Consider the following 20,685-nt stretch of genomic DNA (forward strand, 5'->3'; position numbering starts at 1 on the left):
GGGAGATGCAACAATATGAACCCACCAAGTGTTAAGCAAACCCAAACGAAGTCTAGTGTCAAAGAAATTTGCAAAAAACATTTGTGAGAGTGTGAAAGAGCAAAAAAAGAAGAAGAAACATTTATAATAAAGATAATACCCCAACATTTCAAAAAGAAATCACAAAGGGGCGGAGGAAAAAAAGGAAAAAAAGAGTAAACTTTTATCCTCTCACTAAGCGTAATTATGACGCCTTGGAAATCGCAACGGATGAAAATCCCTTAGAAGAAACGCAGCGGCCAAGCGGCTTGAACGCACACGGATCCCCGATCTTGGCCAAAATCATGAGACTTCATCTTCCCCCTTTCGATAATACGAGAAAACGAACTCATTCAGCGACAAGACTAAGCAAGCATACCATCTCACTGTGGTGGCAATTGTTTTGGACCTGACAAGCGGGTCTCCAAAACGGTTGAGCGCTCGACCTGGCCTTCCGGGCCTAGGGCCCTTCCACGGCCTATAATACCGGCTAACATTCAAATCCAAATACCCCTTATCTTAGCTAATAAGATAAGATAAGATAACAATATGAGCTGTATAAAGGGAATGAGGGACTCCCTTAAGTACGTTGCACATTTTTAATTCTCCTTTATACTTCTTAGATCCATTATGACTTAAGCGTTGGAGTGTCTTAGCAAGTACTACTCCCGTTGCTCTAGAAATCCGATCCCGTCACCACCTTCGCCGGCAAATCCCTAGTTCCCCTCACTAAAATTAGCGTCGGTCACCAGTATAAAATACATGTTAAAATATAAATATACATTAAAAATAATCAAACCATATATATATTTATACACAAATACATTAATGGCTGATTTTATTGTTGATTTTGTTTTACGAATAACATTTTTGTTAAACATAAACTATATAATTTGTGACAAATTCTCAAACTATTTTTTAATTTAAAACTAATATGTCAAAATACGAACATTGCTGGGATTGATTTGGGATATTAATTCATTTTAATAAAATATTTATCATTAGTGCAAAAAATAAATTGTGCTTGTGTATTCTGGTATGCTGACAATTTCAAGTCGACTTGTTTGGTCTCTCCGTCTGTGTCCTATCGTGGGTACGGTAGCACACCAGTTCTTTCCCACATTACCAAAAAGTCACAAACAAAGCGTGTCGCAGATCTAATCCCCCACACCAAAACTCACACAACACAGATAAAGATCCCAACCCAAACCCCCAGGCTTCATCGACGACGATGGGGTCTTATTCTTCTTCGCCTCTGTGGGCCCGTACCCTCGCCGTCTTCCTCCTCCTCCTTTTCTCAACCCCCTCCCTGGCCGAGATCCGCTCTTCGGAGATCCGAAACGACGAGCGCCCAATCATCCCCTTCGACCAGTTCGGCTTCACCCACACGGGCCGCCTCGAGCTCTCCGTCTCCAAGATCTCCCTCTCCAACTCCAACCTCGACCTCTCCATCGTTGGCTTCTTTCTATGCACCCTCGACTCGTGGCTCCACGTGTTCCAGCAGCTCGAGGACGGCGAGATCCGCTGCGCCCTCCAGTCCGATCTCGTCAAGACCGTTTACACCTTCAACTCCCTCAACGGCCACGATTCTTTCACCACCGTCTACAACGAGACCGACTCCGACCAGTACAACCTCGTCTTCGCCAACTGTCACCCGCAGCAGCTCAAGGTCTCCATGAACGTCCGATCCGCCATGTACAACCTCGATGGCAAGACCGGCATCCGCGACTATCTCTCCGCCGGCCGCACCGTTCTCCCTAGGGTTTACTTTCTCTTCTCTCTTGTTTACTTCTCCATCGCCGTCGTGTGGATCGTCGTCCTCTACCGGAAGCGATTAACCGCCTTCCGCATCCATTACTTCATGCTGGCGGTAGTGATCTTGAAAGGTCTGAACCTCCTTTGCGAGGCTGAGGATAAGTCCTACATCAAGCGCACTGGAAGCGCTCACGGCTGGGATGTGCTGTTTTACATCTTTAGCTTCTTGAAGGGGATTTCGCTCTTCACCCTTATTGTCTTGATTGGCACTGGTTGGTCCTTCATCAAGCCTTATCTTCAGGACAAGGAGAAGAAGGTCTTGATGATTGTTATTCCCCTTCAGGTTATTGCCAATATCGCTCAGGTTGTTATTGATGAGAGCGGGCCTTATGGCCATGACTGGATCACATGGAAGCAGGTGTTCTTGCTGGTGGATGTTGTTTGCTGCTGCGCTGTTCTCTTCCCTATTGTGTGGTCTATCAAGAACCTTCGCGAGGCGGCCCGGACCGACGGCAAGGCTGCCGTCAATTTGATGAAATTGACCTTGTTCAGACACTACTATGTGGTTGTAATCTGCTACATTTACTTCACCAGGGTTGTGGTGTACGCGCTGGAGACCATCACCTCCTACCGCTATTCCTGGACCAGCGTCGTCGCCGCCGAGCTGGCCACACTTGGTTTCTATTTGTTTACTGGATACAAGTTCAAGCCGGAGGCTCACAATCCGTATTTCGTTATTGATGATGAAGAGGAGGAAGCGGCGGCGGAGGCACTCAAGCTTGAGGATGAATTTGAGTTGTAATTCCCTGAAAAGAAGGAAATAGAACAGAGAAGAAACAAATAATGTTTTCCCGGGGTTAGGTGGTTGAAAGAAGTTGGTATGACTTTTGGAGGAAGTTCAGGTTTCACCTCAACCAGAAGTAGGAATATGTTACATTTTGTGAGGTATAGTCTTTATTGATAATCCTGTGTTTATATATATATATATTTTTTTTGTTCTGGACTTGTGCTCAGCACTTTGAACTGGTGCCATGTAATTCCGTGAATCATATATTACTGTTGCTGCAAATACATTTTGTTTCTCAGTTGTAAACATGGGGTAGTATTTCTGTTTGTCATTGAGCTTTGTAGTTGTGAACATGTGATAGTTAAAATTTGTTAACTTGTTATGGAATTCGGTCAATCATTAGCACTGAGTCTGGATTTCTGAATTAGTTGAAAACATTTATATCTGCCACTATTACAAGTTCTCAAACTACTAGCACTGTCAGAATTCTAAATTTGGATAGTTAGATTTAGATTCAGAAAGGTCATCTTAGTAATTGTGCTGATCTGTTAATACAATTGTGTTAATCTAACTGTTACAATCTGTTAACAATGCACACAAATTTGCCTTCAAGAAGAAAATGAAACAAAATTTACATGGCCTAGTGGTAATTGGATTTGTGGGACAAGCTTCAAGGACATTGGAGAGGTGAAGGTTGAGATGTGTTTTCTGAAATTAGGTGTAGCCAATAATAATGATGTACAATCGTTTCTTGCTTCTTGTAATGTTTAAGGTAGCGTTTGTTTTGAGGTACTGAGACAGAGACTGAAAGACTGAGACACAGTATCATGTTTGTTGGCTGAGAGACTAGTAGTAAAATTTCTGTCTCTATCTCTAAAATTTCAGTACCTCCAAAAACTAGGGACAAGGGATTAAAAGTTTTAGAGACAGAGACTGAAATTTTAATAACATTTTATACCTAAAATACCTTCATTTCACTTAATTAATTTCAATTTTATCCTTTGTGTAAATTAAATTAGAGTTTTATTTTTGTTTCAATTTCTGTCTCTCACTTTGCACTAAACAAAATACTGAAATTTATTTCGATCTCTGCCTCTTAGTCTCAGTCTTTCCGTCTCGGTCTCTTTCAAGTGATGTGTTCTACAAGATTAGGCTCGTCTTGTTTATGATCCCGATTATTCTTATCACTGCCATAGTGCCATTGCAGTTCCCCATTTGGTTGAGAAAATTGGTTCGTTGAAAGCGAATTTGTCTTGAGAGAACGTATCAGTAAGACCGGGCACAATTTTATTAAAGGATAAGCAGTTTCAACCACCGTTGCAACACTAGTTACTCACATCGCAAACCATTCAGCTTCTGCAAGTAATATGGCTCATATTGACATTCATGATTCTCCCTTTGAGATTGAATATTATTCGTATTCTTTTACAATCTTTCATACTCTCAAATAGAATGACATGCAAGAGCATACAAAAGAGACTAGGAATGTATGAAGAAGTAGGAAGATGAATATCTTCTAAAATGAGAAAATTAATAAAGTAGTAAGGTTAAAAATTAATTATTCTTAAATTAAGATCGTGGAACATGCATTTTATGAAAATTACAAATTGAATAGTGATTAACTTTTTTATTAATTACTTTATCAATTTACTCACTTTAGTGAAACTAAATTCAGGAAACTAGGCAGGACATGAGCCTCTTAATCGAAAGCCATTGGCCTAGCTTAAGTCTTTTTCATGTTTAGCATGATTACTAACTCCGACGTTTAGTTTATTCCTGCGGTGAATCTTATTATATGTCATGTTTTTGTTCATTATCTGACTCAAAATGAATAAAGCCAATTAATGGATATTATCCAGACTGATACCTACCCGATCTCATGGAGGTCGGACACAGCGACACTATTCTAATTCTAGTGACACAAATTAGTAATTAATTCCAACTTATCTAAAAATAAAATAAAATCTCAACAACTCCCGTAACTAAAGGGAGTAACAAATTCATTATCGAAAGTGGAACTACTTCATAAAGTGGTTATTAATTCTACATATACACTTATAAATGTCCTAACATAGGTATGATTTGAATTTCAATTTACTAAAAACCTACCTAAAACCTTTATTAACATAAATATCAGAGCCTCTTATAAGTATCACCTCCACCTCCTTACAAAGAATTCGAAAGACTTTATCCTGGCAGAAGAAGATGTCGAACCTTACTCCCAAAGGTGTTTAAAGCTCACGTTTAGACCCAAATTTCACGTTGGAACAGTTTTTATTTTATTGTTTCCCATGTAACGCCTTGTGCAATATGATTGAGTTTGAATGGCGTGGTTGAACTTAGGTGTGTGATGTAGGAGCATGTTTAATTTTTTTCTTTATTAATTTTTTGAATAAAGTTAATAATTTTTTTGTTATAATTGAAATTTGTATATTTTAATTAATATTTTTTGGAGTTGTTTTAAATTTTGGTATGTGAAGGAAATTTGTAAAAGATTGTAGGCAATAATAAAAGAGGAGAAAAATAACCAAAGAAATTTCTGATAGAATTAAGGAAGATGGCATGCAAAAAGAAACAACCTCCCAAGGAACTAAGAAAGGAAACAACCTCTCAAGAAAGTGCAATTCATTTAAAGAGAATTTGTAAATGCTGTCAATTCTGACTTCTTTATACTTCAGCAAGCATAACTTGAGTTATAGAGGTCCAAATGAAGCAGTTTTAACAGCGTTAGAAAGCTAACATCCATAACTTTAAAACGATATGCATATGTCTATAGTGAACCACAAACGACTCTCACCTTTAAGAGTTAATACCTTTTATTAATATTAACTATTTTTTTGAATTAATATTTTATTTTATATTATTAAAATTTAAAAATAAAAATTTGAGTATACACCCATTTTGGTCCTCAAAGAATTTTAAACCAGACATTTTAGTCCCAACTAAAATTAATTACTTGATTGGTCCTTAACAATTAATTCCATCAGTCACTTAGGTTCTTGGCTCCGTCAACTCTAACGGAAGATAAAATGGTTCCTGAAAACTCTAACATGGGACAAAATGATGTCTAACAACTCTATCAAGAGACAAAATGATACCTGATCCCTTTATTCAAAAACGACATTGTTATTCCCCAATTTTTATCATATCTCGCATAACCCTAACATTCATACTCTCCTTCTTCACCTTTACAGTCTTCTTTTCTATCTTTTTCTTCCTCCTCTTTAACTCCAAGATTAAGCCATGGTGTAATTGTCACACGTGTCGCACCTACCTCAACATGTCATGGACCACATACTTCCTAAATCTTTGTGACTGGTACATCCACCTCCTCTGCACTTCACCCACCAAAAGCATCCACTTTCACGTCTTTGATAACATTACCTCCAACTCCGACAACGTCCACAACATCCTCAAGACCAAGTTCTACAACTACTCCAAGGGCACGCCTTTCTCCACTCTTCGACAAGCAATATAGATTATTGAACATAGGACATCATGAGAAGATTCTCCTTCAACATCATATACAAATTCTCATTTGAAATAGACACCGAGTGCTTCATTCCTTCTTTCTCGGAGTCTAAGTTGGCACAGCTTCGACCTCGCATCCAAGCTATAACAGCGAGTAATGTCGCTATTGCCGCTCATATGGAAACTGAAGCGATTACTAAACATTGGTTCGGAGAAGAAGGTGAAAGAAGCAATCAGAGTGGTAGACAATATGGTCATGGAGATGTTAGGGTAGAGGAGGAGGGAGATGACAATGACGACGACGAGTCTTAACAAATCAGACTTACTTTCTGGATTCATGGGATCCATCGAAGACAACAACTAGTTAAGAGACATAGGTATTAGTTTCTTGAGTATGAATTGGTTAATAACAAGTTGATGATTTTTTTCTTGTGAATATTAAATTTATAGAGTGTGCATTGTATAGTTTGAAATTGCAGTGTTAGACTGTTAGTGTTATGCGAGATATGATGGAAATTGGGAGAGAACATTGTCGTTTCCAAACAGATGAGATCAGGAACCATTTTGTCCCCTATTAGAGTTGTCAAGGACTATTTTGTCCTCTGTTAGAATTAACGGAGTAAAAAATCTAAGTGACTGACAGAGTTAATTGTTAGGGACCAATCGAGTAATTAATTTTAATTGAAATGATGATGATGATGATGATGATGATGATGATGATGATGATGATGATGATGATGATGATGATGATGATGATGATGATGATGATGATGATAATAATAATAATAATATCTAGGTTAGGCAGTTTGGAAAGAGAACTTTTAATACAAATAAAAAAGTCACCAAAAAAAAAAAATACAAATAAAAAACAAAATAGGACACGAGAGTTACGCAGAGTCGCATATTTAGCATGTGATAGCTAATGAAAAAAAAAATACAAAAAGGAGAAAGAGAGAAATTAAAGGGGCAAACGAGTGAATGAAGGAGATCAAGTATGGCGTCTGCTACAGCTCCTCCTCCTGTGGATCGTCCTGTTCGTGTCTACGCAGATGGAATTTATGATCTCTTCCACTTCGGCCATGCCCGTTCTCTCGAGCAAGCTAAGAAATCGTTAAGTTTCTCATATAATATAATGTTCCTTCTTGTATCCTTTGCAACCTAATCTTTCTTTACCTCATTATATTTCGTTTTCGAGTTTCAGATTTCCGAACACGTACCTTCTAGTTGGATGCTGTAGCGATGCAGTGACCCACAAGTACAAAGGAAAAACCGTTATGACCGAGGATGAACGTTATGAATCTCTTCGTCACTGCAAGTGCGACTTTTAATGTTAATAAAAAATGATATTCAGACACTAAAATCAGTTATTAATGTATTTTTATATAAATATATGTATGATTTAATTTATTTTTAATGTGTATTTTAAGCAGATGGGTGGATGAAGTCATTCCAGATGCACCTTGGGTTATCAATCAAGAGTTTCTTGACAAGCACAAAATTGACTATGTCGCTCATGATTCTCTTCCGTAAGATTCTTAGAAATTAAATTCCATTCTTCAAATTGTGGTTTTGTATTTTTTTGGATTTGTGGTGTAAAATTGCTTTGCATCTTTGATTACATGTGCCTATACTGAATGTATAATATACATTCTTGTATATGTTCTATACAGATATGCAGATACCAGTGGTGCAGGAAATGATGTTTATGAATTTGTATGTATAAGGACATTTCCCTTCAATATTACTATTTTTTTTATGTTTTACAAAATAAGTAAGAATAATTTAATATGGCCAGTAAATATTATTATTTTTAATTGATTTATACCGAAAATTTGCACAAAAAAACATATAGTTTCCAGCTATGTTTATCAGAGTTTGTACATATGATTAATACATTATGCACTCACATCTTTTAGAATTTACATACATAAATTAATAAAATTTATTTGTTAAAGATAATTTAGTATTTACACTAGTTAAATAATGGCAAACAATACTAAAAATTGCTGACTCTAAGAGTTTCTGAGTAAGTAAAAGTTATCAAATGATCTGTTATGTAGGTTAAGGCTGTTGGAAAATTTAAGGAAACGAAACGGACTGAAGGGATATCTACTTCAGATGTGATAATGAGGATTGTAAAAGATTATAACCAATATGTATTACGAAACTTGGATCGTGGCTACTCAAGGAAAGATCTTGGTGTAAGCTATGTTAAGGTGGGATTAAGTGATGATTGATTCATTTATTTTTATTAACATCAATTTGTCTACCTTTTTTGAAGGAGCTGATTTCTTATTGCTATGGTCGTATTGATATAAACAGGAAAAGCGATTGAGAGTGAATAGGAGGTTGAAAACCTTACAAGAGAAAGTAAAAGAACAACAAGAAAAGGTTAGTGAAATTCATTAGCTTATCTAACTAGTGCTATCTATAATGTTAGTATAGATCTTACATAATGTGCACAACCATAAAAGTTTCAATTTTTTGGATATGTATGTGAAAGAAAGTGGCCTTAGGGAATAATGAGAAGAATGCTATGTTGATTGTTGAAGGTGATTGTGGAGGTATAGTTTTTCTTAGTATATAAGAATTTTAGGATTGTTGGACCAAACTATTGTAGAGATATAATAAAACAGAATGAGCCTAAGTCATTGTTCTAGAAAGAAGTAATATTATTACTTTTGCAATTCACTATTTTGCACATTATATATATTTACTTCAAATGAGCAAAGGTGTTTCCATTGATGGGTTCTGTCCCAATTATGTCATAAAACTAACTATGAATGTATACAAAAGTATTTTAGATTAAACAATTTTGGTGCTTAATCTCAATTATATGTTAATCTAAACAGATATGCAACTTCAATATGTAAAAGAGTAGAATCGGTACACCTTAGTGCCAGCCATTAGTTACTTTGTATAGTGTATTTGATGAATGCAAGATTTAAGAGAAGAGCAATGTTAATTTGGATTCTTCTTCATAGAAGTAAAATGCCAAAGCAAAAGGTTTTAACAAAAAAGAGAGAAAGGCAAATAGGTCTGTAATTTTTTAATTCAAAGAAACATAAGTTATTAATTGATTAAAAATATAAAAACGTATTTGACTTTTTAAAATATGAGATATTTAAGTCCTTTCGTCTAAAATATATAAGGACAAATCGGTCCCCCGGAAGAACTTAGATGTCACACGTTTTAAAAAATGAAAAATATTTTTGTATTTTTAATTAGTCGATGACTTATTTGTCTTCAGAAATCTATTTGGCGTTTACTCTAACATAAATTAAGAAGTTTTTTGTTGCTCATGGATTCATATTTATTTTTAAAGCACACATTTTTAAATTTCTTGTAATATGTTGGAAATATAATGGACATAAAAATTTTCGTTGCTCATCCAGATTCAAATTGTTGCAAAGAATGCTGGTATGCATCCTAATGAATGGGTGGAAAATGCTGATCGTTTGGTTGCTGGATTTTTAGAGATGTTTGAAGAAGGTTTTCATAAGATGGTAAGCTAATTTGTTAACATCATATATAACTAGTATAATTTTTTTTCCTTTCTTATTCTTTGATATTTCTTGTTAATATATCAGGGGACAGTGATCATAGATCAAATTCAAGAAAGGTTAAGAGGTCCACAATCAGCTGCATTTCATTTAGAAAGTGGAGAGGGTGATAAAGATGATGATAAGGAAGAGTATTATGATGATGATGAAGATGATAGTGATGAAGAATATTTTGAAGAGTATTTTGGTGATGAAGAACTCAATCCCCATATTATTGAAAAGGATGAGAAGAAAACATAGTCACACATTAACAAATAAAGTTGTTAATTTGTGGTTCTTGGCAGTATGTGCATATCAAACTGATTTTATTTGTTGTTTATAAAATTCTATAGTTTATCTTGGATCATGGTAGGGTCATAGAAGTGGCCTGGCTACCCATTTCACAAGTTTGGTCAAACTTTTGAGCACATACATGTTAATATACATGAAAATAGTGTATATGGTTGACTATAGAACTTAAAAATCTTGTTTAATTTTTCATGTTTAGCTTCATGTAAAAGATTATGAGATGGGGTAAATATTCACATCGTCTCCCTGGCCTTTTTTCCCCTAATTTTCAATCTTCAAACCATTATTCTCTTTTTACTATCACATCCAAATCCATAAAAATGTCAAGGGCAAATACTCACATAAAAAGTGAACATATATGTTAGACACAATACTATATGTTAGACACAATATTAAAATGTATTAAACATTATTTATTAATTTTTTTAAATAAGTTAGACACAATACTAAAGACACTATATGTATATTAGTATATTTGGTAATAGAGTTACATGTTAGTATATTTTAGTAGTATAAGTAGATTTTATTTAAAAAAAAAAACTAAAAAAGTGATGAATCCACAACTGATTCTTTGGTTTTACTTTTCTTCTGTATACATCAAGTTTCAATCTGACAATTTAGTAAGACATTTTGTATTCTTTTTTAACATTTACTACAATATTTTTTTATCTATGATCACAATTTAAAAATATGATCATAGATTCGAATTTAGATCTTTTAAATTTTAAATTTTCACTTTAGAAGATAATGTGTGATATCTCACATTTGAATAATTTTTTTTCATATTTTTTTATCTTACTTATGAAATAAATGATGAGAAATCACACTTTATTCTCTAAAATAAAATTTAAAATTTAGAGAATTCAAATCCTCATAAATCATAGCTAATAAAAATCATAATCATAGATGATTACTCTTTTTGACTTTAGGTCATAATTTTCTACCCGTGACCTATTTTTTGGTGACTATATTATGATATTTTTTTTATCTATGGTCATGATTATTATTGTTATCAATCGATTCAATCTGTAATTTACTGATTGAACCAATAATCCGACGATCTACTAATCTGATCGGTTCGATTATTAATTCAGTTATGATAACTATGTTTTAGGTTTCGGTTTAATCATAACTTATTTTATAGTCATAGTGGATAACTTATTCTATAATCACGCTATTTTAAAAGTGTGATCATTGATCATTGAAGACGATTATACAGTTCAAATTTTATTCTGAAATCCAAAATAGTGCAATTGAAACTTAGGAGTGGAATTAGTGTACAATCCCAATCTTGGGGATTTAGTCAGATTATCCTCCAAAGCTTGTCTCTAGTTTGACCTAAACTTTGAGCTGTTTCTTTCGGTGCCACTATGTCTGAAAACTGAATGAACTACTTCTACAAGATGTCATTGAAGAGTATAGTAACCTCTCCCCTTTCAGGGATCGCTCTTTTGGTTCTTCTCGCTGCTCTCCTTCTCACATTCTCCCCCAAATTCTACACTCCCCAGGTTTGGATTCTGGATTTCCGAGATTTCTATCCGTGCTTGTTCAATTTTGACTCTTCATTTTTTGTCTGGTAGAGGTTGTTCAGTGCTGAAGAACTTGCTTTATTCAACGGAACTGACGAACGGTTGCCAATCCTTCTAGGAATTCTCGGGTATTACTCTCTGTTTTCTATCTCATAGTTCTAAAAAATTAGGGTTTCTTTGACTGGCGTTGTCACTCGTAATTTATTGAAGTAGTGAGCTACCTATATGTTTTGCACCGTGTTGAGTCTGCTCGTGAATTCGTGATTAGATTGCTTACTCTTATATTTATTATTATGTTTTTTTTTCTTTTGTTGGAAATAGATCTGTGTTTGATGTAACCAAAGGAAAATCTCATTATGGTGCAGGAGGGGGATACAATCATTTTGCTGGAAGGCATGTTTCTTTGTTGATCTTAGAATTGTATGAAATATTTCATTTGGGGGTGTGTTTTTGTGAGACTCGGTTTGAATTTTGGAGAGAAAGAAAACGGTTTGAAGAGTCAAATGGATTCACAACCACATTCTTTTAAACTCCTCCTCTTTTCTCCCTTTCCCTCTTGCTCTAACTAGAGTCTCATAAACACATCCCCAATTTCTCGATTACTCATATTGACAGTGTTTTCTTTTCAACTTGATTAAAACAGGGATGCTTCTCGTGCATTTGTATCTGGAAACTTCACAGGTAGTAGAGTTATGTGTGTTGTTGTTTTCTAATGATTAAATAATGCATTGTCAAAATTGCATTGTTATTCCTTTTTTGTTTGTGGCAATGGCAAGGAATTCTTTACTTCTGGAGCTCTTTTATGCTTTTTTCCTCCTTCATTATGTTTTCTATTCTTTTAATCCTAATGTTTAGGCTAAATGTTTCTGTTGTTGTGTCATAAGATTGGCTGCGTAAGTTTTAGACTGATTCACACACCATTTACTTATTGTTTTGTTCTGAGAAATTGAATAACTAGAAGTTGGTGAGTATTAAAGATGGTGTACGTATTGATAAGGCTTTTATTAGTCTGGTTTGTATGATTGTATTAGACATGTAGGTGGAATGTCTTTTCAGACACCAATGGTAACTTCGCAATTACATATTGAAAGACATTTAATCTTTCACTTTAAATAATCTTTTGCTTGGGAAGTCCATTCTGAGATATTGGTCATAATTATTTTGTCCATGCAAAGTCGTATGTGATCAAGTAGTATTACAATTTTTTTCCTTGTGGAAACATGTTAGAAAGATTTGAGTGGTATTAGAGTGGGGTTAACACTTGTTTCACCTCAAAGATTTTGCAAAGTTACTATCTAATATTTACATATTAAACTAGAAAATTCTTTTCCTGCAAGAAAACTGGTGACATTGACACAACCAAATATTATGTAAGCTGCATGTAGGGTGATAAAACTTATTTCAAATGTTAGGGGTAAAATTGAATCAAATTAAACGTTAGGGCATTTTTGAAATTTTTAGAAAACTTCGCAACAAAAGATATGCTCTCCCCAAAAATAAAATTTTCCAAATTATCCAAACCGAAATAACTTTTCTTGATCAAACATTCTGTTTTAGTTTCTGTGTTATATTTAGTTGTGATTTTGCAATATTTGATACAGCCTTATTGGTTCAAGATGTTGATGATCTACTATTTTCCAATATATATTGTAGAAAGAGTCTTTCGAAGATCTCTCATGTTCATATTGTCTTAAATTGCACTTACGTATTCTGATAATAAAATAAAAGATACTAGATAACTAAACAGAATCAGTTTTGTTCTTGAACACTTTGGTTTTCTTCTTTCTCTATTTTTAATCATCAGATTTTACATTTGTTTGCTTAACCATGGACTTTCTTTATACTTTCGTTTTAGGAAACTTTTGGTAAGTAAAATAATGTTCTTTTGCTTATGAGTTGCGATTCTATCTTGTATTAATTTATATTTCAACAACCTTGAAGGTCATCTAATTCTGTTTTCAATAATAATGAGAATTTTATTAAAGAGAAACAATAAATAAGTGAGTAGAAGAAGGAAAGGAATGCTTGAAAATTGAAAGGGAATTAAATGAAGAGTGAACCCTCAAATTACTCCTTCAAAGATATATATGCATCAGCTTATTCCTTCAAATATTTTGAGACATTACTTTGGTCCCTTATAAGTGCCTCTAAGGTGTAACTAGACATGAATTTGTCCTTAAATTGATGCCTTTTCTTTATCATGAAAGTCTTAACTAATTTAAAAAATATTCTTTGAAGGATTGCTATGGTTGTGTTGCACCAAATCTCTTCCTCCAGTGCTGCTTCTGGGAAAAAAAAAAAACAAAGAAAAGAGGGGCTGGGGGTTATTTGATAGTTTTTAAATGTCTTTTAATTCTATTCTTTATCTTCCTTTTTGTTGGTCATGCAGGAGATGGACTAACTGATTCATTGCGTGGTCTCTCAAGCACTGAGGTAGTTTCTTTTGTTCTTTAACTTTATTCACTTAGAGATTAAAAGAATTTTCCGTGTGCATTTGATTTTAGAATATTTCTCTAGTTCCTAGTATATTTAACTTGAATCATAGAAAGAATTGCTGATATTTTAACTTCTACTTTTATTTCAATCTCAAATTTATATCTTTTGGCTTAGTTAGAACACCTGGAGCTTAGCAACTCTCATATAGAAAGTGTGCCTAGGATATTGGAGAAATATAGTAGGACAAAAGTATGGTTCTAATATAATGGAAGGCGCAGATGTTTGTAACAACTGGTATCAAGTGAAGGTAAAATTATAGTAAAATAATTGCTGAAACTGCAGGATATGAAGTACAACCAGAGTGGTTTTACCCTCCTTCATGTATTAGTACAAAATAAAGAAGAGAAGAAAGAGTAATAGTGCCAGCGTTTTGAGAGGCTTGATTCTCTCCCCCAGTGTGAGTCTAAGTCCCAGTAATTTTGATTGTTCCTGTCCGCATCCTCCCACATCTTATATACCCCCACCCCACCACCTCTAACAAGTTATGAGTGTCACACACCCTCCCCTGGAACGTATACAATTCCCTCTGTCCCTTTTTCTTTTTCTTTTTTTTTTTTAAATAAAAGAGGAATTTCATTAAGACGAGAGAAACAATTCGGGATTTGACAACTATGGTCAATATGATTTGCTGCTTTTCTGTTCCCAATCTGTTTCTTGTACTAGAAGAATTCTCAATTCCACAAAGATTTTGCTTCTTTCCTACTTCGGTACCAAACAAACCTAGTTAGTGGGAACCCAACATCCATCAGAGATACTAAACAAATTGTTCCATAAAATCACAGGGACAATGCAAAAATAGATGTGAAATTTGATTCTTATTTACCCCACACATCAAGGGAGATAGTCCTATGTGGCCTTCGAACCCACAACATGTAATTGGCATTAATTCTATTAAGCACAACTATCCATATAAAAGATTTGATTTAGAGGGAGGGAGCTTTGGACTTCCAAGTTCCAAGTTGGGTAGTCTACATGGAAACAGATTGTATTTAAGATTTGTGTTAGAAATGGAAAAAAGGATTTACAATTGAAACTACCATGGGAGTCAAGAGACCATATCCTTATGGGTTAGAAGAGAAAGGAAAATCATCAAGGAGACCTAAGTGTATCAAAAGGGCAGCAGATTCCCTGTCATTTAGATTATGATTTCCTTGCATATACAATGCATTGAGGTCTCACCTTACCTGGGTAACTCCTATAGTACGATTTACATCAGGATTTACTTTAGTGTTACAGGGTGTAACATAGTTGAACTCCATAAGTACACTTTGTGTTTTCATGAGCATGAGTTTTCTAATTTTCCAATTTAAGAGGGTATATAGATTTGAACATGTGTTATTTTTTACCTTAGCTTGCTTCTTAAAAATCCTGGACCTCCAACTTTTAACCTTCTTAGGCCTCAAAATTGAAACACCTCCAACTTTTAATCTTCTTAGGCCTCTCAAGACTGAAACATTTTCAGTTGGGCTACTCATATGATGTATCAAATTGTCAAGATTGCTGATGAAAATTAGTTTCAATAGAAATCTAGTGATTTAAATAGTTGATAAGTCTCTTGGTTGCATATCGTATTCTAAGCATCTACATCAATCTTCTTGTTCTTTTCTTCTTGTTTCATACTCTTGTTTAATTTAAAACTTTCCTGATTTATTTGAATTTGTCATATGTAAATGTAATATCAAGGACTCATGTATTAAACTGTGGATGGCAGGTAAAGAGCGTTGTTGAATGGAGGGATTTCTACTTCAAAACTTATAAGTGAGTTTTCATTCTACAAAACCTAGTCTCTTAATCAGAAAGAAGTTACTCATAAAATAATACTGTATTATGTTAGGGACTTGGGCATTATGAGGGGCTCAAAGTCCCACATCCGGGTAGTATGGGATGCTTGATTTTCTATTTAAGGAGAGTGGTTCTTCCCCCTTAACAGCTAGCTTTTAAGGTGTAGTTTTCCACTTTCCTTAGATACCTAACAATGGTATCAAAGTCTTGGTTGTCGGCACCATGGAAAGGGCTATCTGTAGGCTGGATTAATGTGAATATCGAATATTGATAGTCGATAGCAAAGTGGCTACCACTTGATCAGTGTCGATAGAGTGAAGCTGCCATGGATGTTAGCTCTCCAAGGTTGGTGTATTGTTATGGACATGGGTATTATGGCGTGCCCAAAGTCCTACATCGGATAGTGTGGGATGCTTGACGTTGTATTTAAGGAGATTGGTTCTTCCCACTTAACAACTAGCTTTTAAGGTGTGATTTCCCACTTTCCTTAGATACTTAACATATTACAAGTTATACTTTGTGTAATATAGATTGGGATTTAACCTTCGGATTTCTTAATTCACATCCATCCTTTTATTTTATTTTATTTGTGGAAATCTGTTTTTTATGCATGTGAATGGTCAATCTTAGTCTATAGGTATTAGGCTTCTTCATTTTTGGCAGTCCCCTTTTGGTTTTATTTGATTCTACCAAGTTTTCTGCCAATGCAACAAAGAAAATTTAAATCTTGAAAACTTAAGAGTTGATTTTCTGTAAGTCCTTTGATTTCCAAATCTCGTAAATCATCTGAAGTTCCTGCTCTCTCTCTCTCAAGATGCCACTCAAGCCACATCTTTAGTTTGTCTATTAAGGCACAGTGGATTAATATCAGATGATTTGTTTCATACAATTTCATAGTCCTACCAATGTGCTGTTGCTGCAGGCTTGTATGGCCTCTGTTATGGTAATCAGTGTTTCATGGGCCGTTCTATAAGCATGGAGATGAAGCAGCTTCTCTGCTGCTCTTTTGCTTTTTATTTCTTAATATAATAGCTTCTAGAAAATGGCTGTACTATTTCATGTGCATGGGTAAGGAAAGTATTTTATAATTTTAGGCCATTTTGGTAACGTGCTTCAGGGGGAAAAACAAAAGCAATTAAGTTGGTACCACCTGAAACCTTTTTTTGTTTATCAAAATGTCATTGTTATGTTACACAGTTACAGTTTCAGTGATGAATTTATTAATGAGATCTTAAATTTGGACTATAATTCTGATAAATGACCATCGGTTGGAAATCATTTTTCTTCTGTTAGAGTTGTTGTAATTTTTCCAGAAGCTTTTTTTGTTTAATTGAAACACAATGTTATTACCATAGAAGAGAAAAGTACTAAAGATGATAAAGCATCCTCATAAAATGCAGAAATCAAATAGACCACGCAGCAATGCATGGCAATCCCTTTTTATGTCAGATAAAAGAACACCATTAAAATAAACCATGAGCTGAGCACTAGCAGGATGTCAAAGACACCCTAAAAGCTTGCATATCTACCTGTTGTAATAATCTTTTTATGCCTTCATTAATATAAGGTGTTCTGGCTTTGTCTAGTGGAACAAGGCCTAGTTTTTATATTAATATCTTGGTTGCGGGAATTTTATATTATTCGTTTATTTATTTATTAATTATTTGTGGCTATCCCTATCAACCATTTTGCAGCTTATGTCTTGGCATAAGGAAATATATGTTTTATGCTACTGTTGCTTCTCTATCTCACAGCATATTGCCAGAATGTTTACTCAACTCTTCATTCATGCTTCTATAGGTATGTTGGCAAGCTAGTAGGTCGATACTATGATGGCCAAGGGAATCCAACCAAATATATGAAAGGAGTTGAAGCAAAGGCTGCCAGAGGTGCACAGCTTCTAGACAAGCAGAAGATTGAAGAAGCTAAATTACCTTCGTGCAATTCAAGATGGAGCCAAGATGAGGGTGGCGAGGTATCAAGTGCTGTCATTATTTTAGATGAATAACTGAGTTGCTTTTATTAACTGACATTTCGGCCCCCAAAACCAATTGCATTCATATAGGGGGTGAGCCATGGTTACTTGATTTCTTTTTTATTTGTTCAGTTTTTCAACCAAACACCATTCTTCAGCAAATCAAAATAGTTTATTGCTGCTCCAAAAGGAAAAATAAATGAGAGAATCTAGTGAAAATTGCAAGGTGAATTCTATGGTGTCTATAACTTAGTGTCTAACTTTTGCCTAACTTATTTTTTATGGCAAATTTTGAATATTTAATAATTATTTATTTCTATACTTTTAAAATTAAATATTGATTTTTAACCTTTTTTGATAAGTTAGACAAACACTTTTAGGCACCATAGCAATCACCAAATTGCAATAATCTTAATTAAGTAGGTTGAAAAAATTGTGCTTAAATGACATGTATTCTTCTATGTGACGAGAAGTAGAATTAAATCTAAACAGAGAGCACATGAGGCGGTCAAGAGAGATAAGTGTGAATGGTGTCTTTACAGACCTGATAGTGTTCAATAGTTTATGGGTTTATAAATAACTCTTGATGTAGTCCTACACCAATAGGAAATTCTTCTACCACACTATCTTGAGTCTTCTCATTAGTTGTAAGTTGTAACCCCATTTTCCGCGTCTTTAATTGCATCATTGTACTAGAGTGCAGTTGATTGTTATATTATGCTTCTTTTATTATCATAATAAATAAACAAGGCTTTGTGAAGGTGAAAAAAAAAGGCTATTTTGTTCTTGTTTGACTCGACTGCAGTGTGCACTTCTTTTTTAAGAATTGAAGCTTTCAATATACAACTTATCATGTACCGGTGACTATGAAAAGGAAGCACTTACCACCTGCTCTTTGGTTCTATGAAATATTTCGTACAACACAACTTTTTTCTGTGTGAACTTTTTTTTCTGGTGGAAACATCTAATTATGACATGGCTCTTGATATCATAATTGAATGGTATGAAACAGCAGGTTTATATGTATGATTGAAAAAGGATAGCTGTTCTAACTGGGATTAAGCTTCTATAAATTTGTTTTGCTTCACAATGGATTGGGACAAAAATAGATTTGTTGCCAGTGAAATCATCGACATATTTTTCTAGTTAAACTATCCATTGCTAACATAGATTGTTTAGAAGTTATGACACAAGTTTCCTCTTTTGGTCAGGTATGGTGTGACGTTGGCCACCCTAGGATGGTCCAGAGGCCACTAGAAATCGCTTTGACCGGAAAGATGAGTAAGCGCTGTGCTTGCTTTGAAGAATCTCAGTTGAACCAACCGGGTTTGGAGGTATATGAAGGATGTGATTACCATGCCAATAGGTGCAAAGTTTAAAGAAGAATCTATTGCCAATAGACGAATACTTTGGACATATTTGTGCTTGAATATCATCGTTAAAATCTTAATTTACTGTAGTGTTGATTGATAGTCAAGTTTAGAAGAGTTCAATTTAATCCAACAGGTATAGAACATATGCATCACACAAAGTATATATTTTGTCTTTTAAGTTTTCAAAAAATTCTAAACATACCTCTATAATGTTTAGTTTATTGTAATTTTATCCTTAAAATATTTCATTAGTTCTAAATTTATCCCTACCATCAAAATCAATTAAATGGTTAACAATCCAATTTATTTTCAACTTTTTCATTCTCCTCTTTTTTTTTCTTAGTTGTAGGAAAATAGTATGTGAAATCGTGGTTGATTAATCAAATTGACAAGAATGCAATTGATAAGTTTACTATGATCATGTGTTGCAACGTGCAATTATTAATTTGCAAATAAAAACACCACCTGATTGAAGATAAATTATAATAACTAATATGCAAGTTTCATTTCCATAATGAAAATAATGTCATAGTAGCACTTGTTACATTCACCAACATTCATATCTATTGTATATCATCATTACACAAAACACTGAAACCCTTTACAATAGAACTACCTAATCAAATCCAAACTCAAACACTTTAAACAGATTCACTAGAATGTACCCTAAATGTGACTTGTACTTAAATCTATTCCAAACATAGTCATCAAAATGAACTCTAGTTCAACACAAGTAAGTATTACAAAACATAAAGCACCTCAATTCTTTTTCCTTGGAGATATGAATTTCGGGATGGGAACAAACTTCATGAGCTCTGCCAATTTTATTGTTGTCTCCGAGCTTGTTCCTTGCATTGAGTGTATATTTGCAGAATTTGAGAGTTGAGTTGCTCTTCTTTTAGGAGGCAATTTCTTTGACCGAGTAGGTTAGAGTGAAACAGATGGAGGAACTTGCAAAATATTTTGTTAGTTCTGCTAGAAAAATGTAAAAGCAAGATTAATAATTTATTGCTTTGAAAATGAGTTGGGAACTCATATATCTTCATTAATCACTTGGTTGTGAATAATTAGGTTGAGTGAGTTCAACCTCTGAAGCTGCAATATCGTTTCTAGTGCTGTTTGTAGCATCATTTCTAGGGGCATTAGCACCATCATTTCCAGTATTTTTAGCAGTAGCATTATTATTTTCATCAGGGGCAGTATTAGCAATATCATCCGTATTTGTAATGGGTTTATTAATTAAAAATACAGAACAGAGCACATTGGTTGCAAGGGTTCCATGATTAACCTCTGTGTGAACAATAACGTTCTGTGCTTGTGGTTTCTTCATTCTTGTAAATTTCACAAGTTAGCAGGAGTTTCCAAAACGACTACAAGGAGCTCCTTTTAGTTTCACAGTAACGCATTACAGAGAATGAAGAAGACGAAGTGTCAAAGTTTTCTTGGTGTTTTGAAACTTATGAACATCATAGTGAAAAGAACGAGAGTTTTAACCCCCAAGCAAACTAAAACAAAGTCGCTTTCATTGGGTTTGGGCGCGAAACCAACCCAATGACATCTTAGTTATTTGCAGCTTGTTAGGTAAATGTGTTAGATAAGCAGTAAATGTGTTAGATAAGCATTTCGGTGACGGAGATCATTGTAGGGA

At 34.4% G+C, this 20,685-nt stretch overlaps 3 protein-coding genes across 3 annotated transcripts; all 3 read left to right on the forward strand.

Moving 5' to 3' along the window:
- Nucleotides 1-1,047: 1,047 nt before the first annotated feature.
- LOC107482447 (protein CANDIDATE G-PROTEIN COUPLED RECEPTOR 7) lies at nucleotides 1,048-2,893 on the forward strand. Its single transcript, XM_016102937.3, has one exon. It carries the CDS (start codon nucleotides 1,250-1,252, stop codon nucleotides 2,573-2,575), a length of 1,326 nt encoding a protein of 441 aa, XP_015958423.1. The 5' UTR covers nucleotides 1,048-1,249; the 3' UTR covers nucleotides 2,576-2,893.
- A 4,032-nt stretch (nucleotides 2,894-6,925) lies between these two features.
- Nucleotides 6,926-10,147, forward strand: LOC107482449 (choline-phosphate cytidylyltransferase 1). Its single transcript, XM_016102938.3, has 8 exons — nucleotides 6,926-7,141; nucleotides 7,233-7,346; nucleotides 7,462-7,557; nucleotides 7,702-7,744; nucleotides 8,092-8,247; nucleotides 8,354-8,422; nucleotides 9,427-9,537; nucleotides 9,622-10,147. Exons 1-8 carry the CDS (start codon nucleotides 7,026-7,028, stop codon nucleotides 9,832-9,834), a joined length of 918 nt encoding a protein of 305 aa, XP_015958424.1. The 5' UTR covers nucleotides 6,926-7,025; the 3' UTR covers nucleotides 9,835-10,147.
- A 951-nt stretch (nucleotides 10,148-11,098) lies between these two features.
- LOC107482443 (membrane-associated progesterone-binding protein 4) lies at nucleotides 11,099-19,324 on the forward strand. Its single transcript, XM_016102934.3, has 8 exons — nucleotides 11,099-11,390; nucleotides 11,463-11,539; nucleotides 11,733-11,804; nucleotides 12,055-12,092; nucleotides 13,801-13,844; nucleotides 15,619-15,665; nucleotides 17,490-17,664; nucleotides 18,876-19,324. Exons 1-8 carry the CDS (start codon nucleotides 11,268-11,270, stop codon nucleotides 19,041-19,043), a joined length of 744 nt encoding a protein of 247 aa, XP_015958420.1. The 5' UTR covers nucleotides 11,099-11,267; the 3' UTR covers nucleotides 19,044-19,324.
- The last annotated feature ends 1,361 nt before the right edge of the window (nucleotides 19,325-20,685 follow it).

This window comes from Arachis duranensis, chromosome 4, assembly GCF_000817695.3.
Source record: "Arachis duranensis cultivar V14167 chromosome 4, aradu.V14167.gnm2.J7QH, whole genome shotgun sequence".
Lineage (NCBI taxonomy): Eukaryota > Viridiplantae > Streptophyta > Magnoliopsida > Fabales > Fabaceae > Arachis > Arachis duranensis.

What these genes read in the sequence shown, in the direction of transcription:
- LOC107482447 (XM_016102937.3), top strand. Translation starts at nt 1,250, where the DNA reads ATGGGGTCTTATTCTTCTTCGCCTCTGTGGGCCCGTACCCTCGCCGTC.
- LOC107482449 (XM_016102938.3), top strand. Translation starts at nt 7,026, where the DNA reads ATGGCGTCTGCTACAGCTCCTCCTCCTGTGGATCGTCCTGTTCGTGTC. An exon ending in GAAATGATGTTTATGAATTT is followed by an intron (nt 7,745 to 8,091) that starts GTATGTATAAGG and finishes TCTGTTATGTAG; the next exon opens with GTTAAGGCTGTTGGAAAATT. An exon ending in TAAAAGAACAACAAGAAAAG is followed by an intron (nt 8,423 to 9,426) that starts GTTAGTGAAATT and finishes TTGCTCATCCAG; the next exon opens with ATTCAAATTGTTGCAAAGAA.
- LOC107482443 (XM_016102934.3), top strand. Translation starts at nt 11,268, where the DNA reads ATGAACTACTTCTACAAGATGTCATTGAAGAGTATAGTAACCTCTCCC. An exon ending in ATCCTTCTAGGAATTCTCGG is followed by an intron (nt 11,540 to 11,732) that starts GTATTACTCTCT and finishes TGTTGGAAATAG; the next exon opens with ATCTGTGTTTGATGTAACCA. An exon ending in GTGGTCTCTCAAGCACTGAG is followed by an intron (nt 13,845 to 15,618) that starts GTAGTTTCTTTT and finishes TGTGGATGGCAG; the next exon opens with GTAAAGAGCGTTGTTGAATG.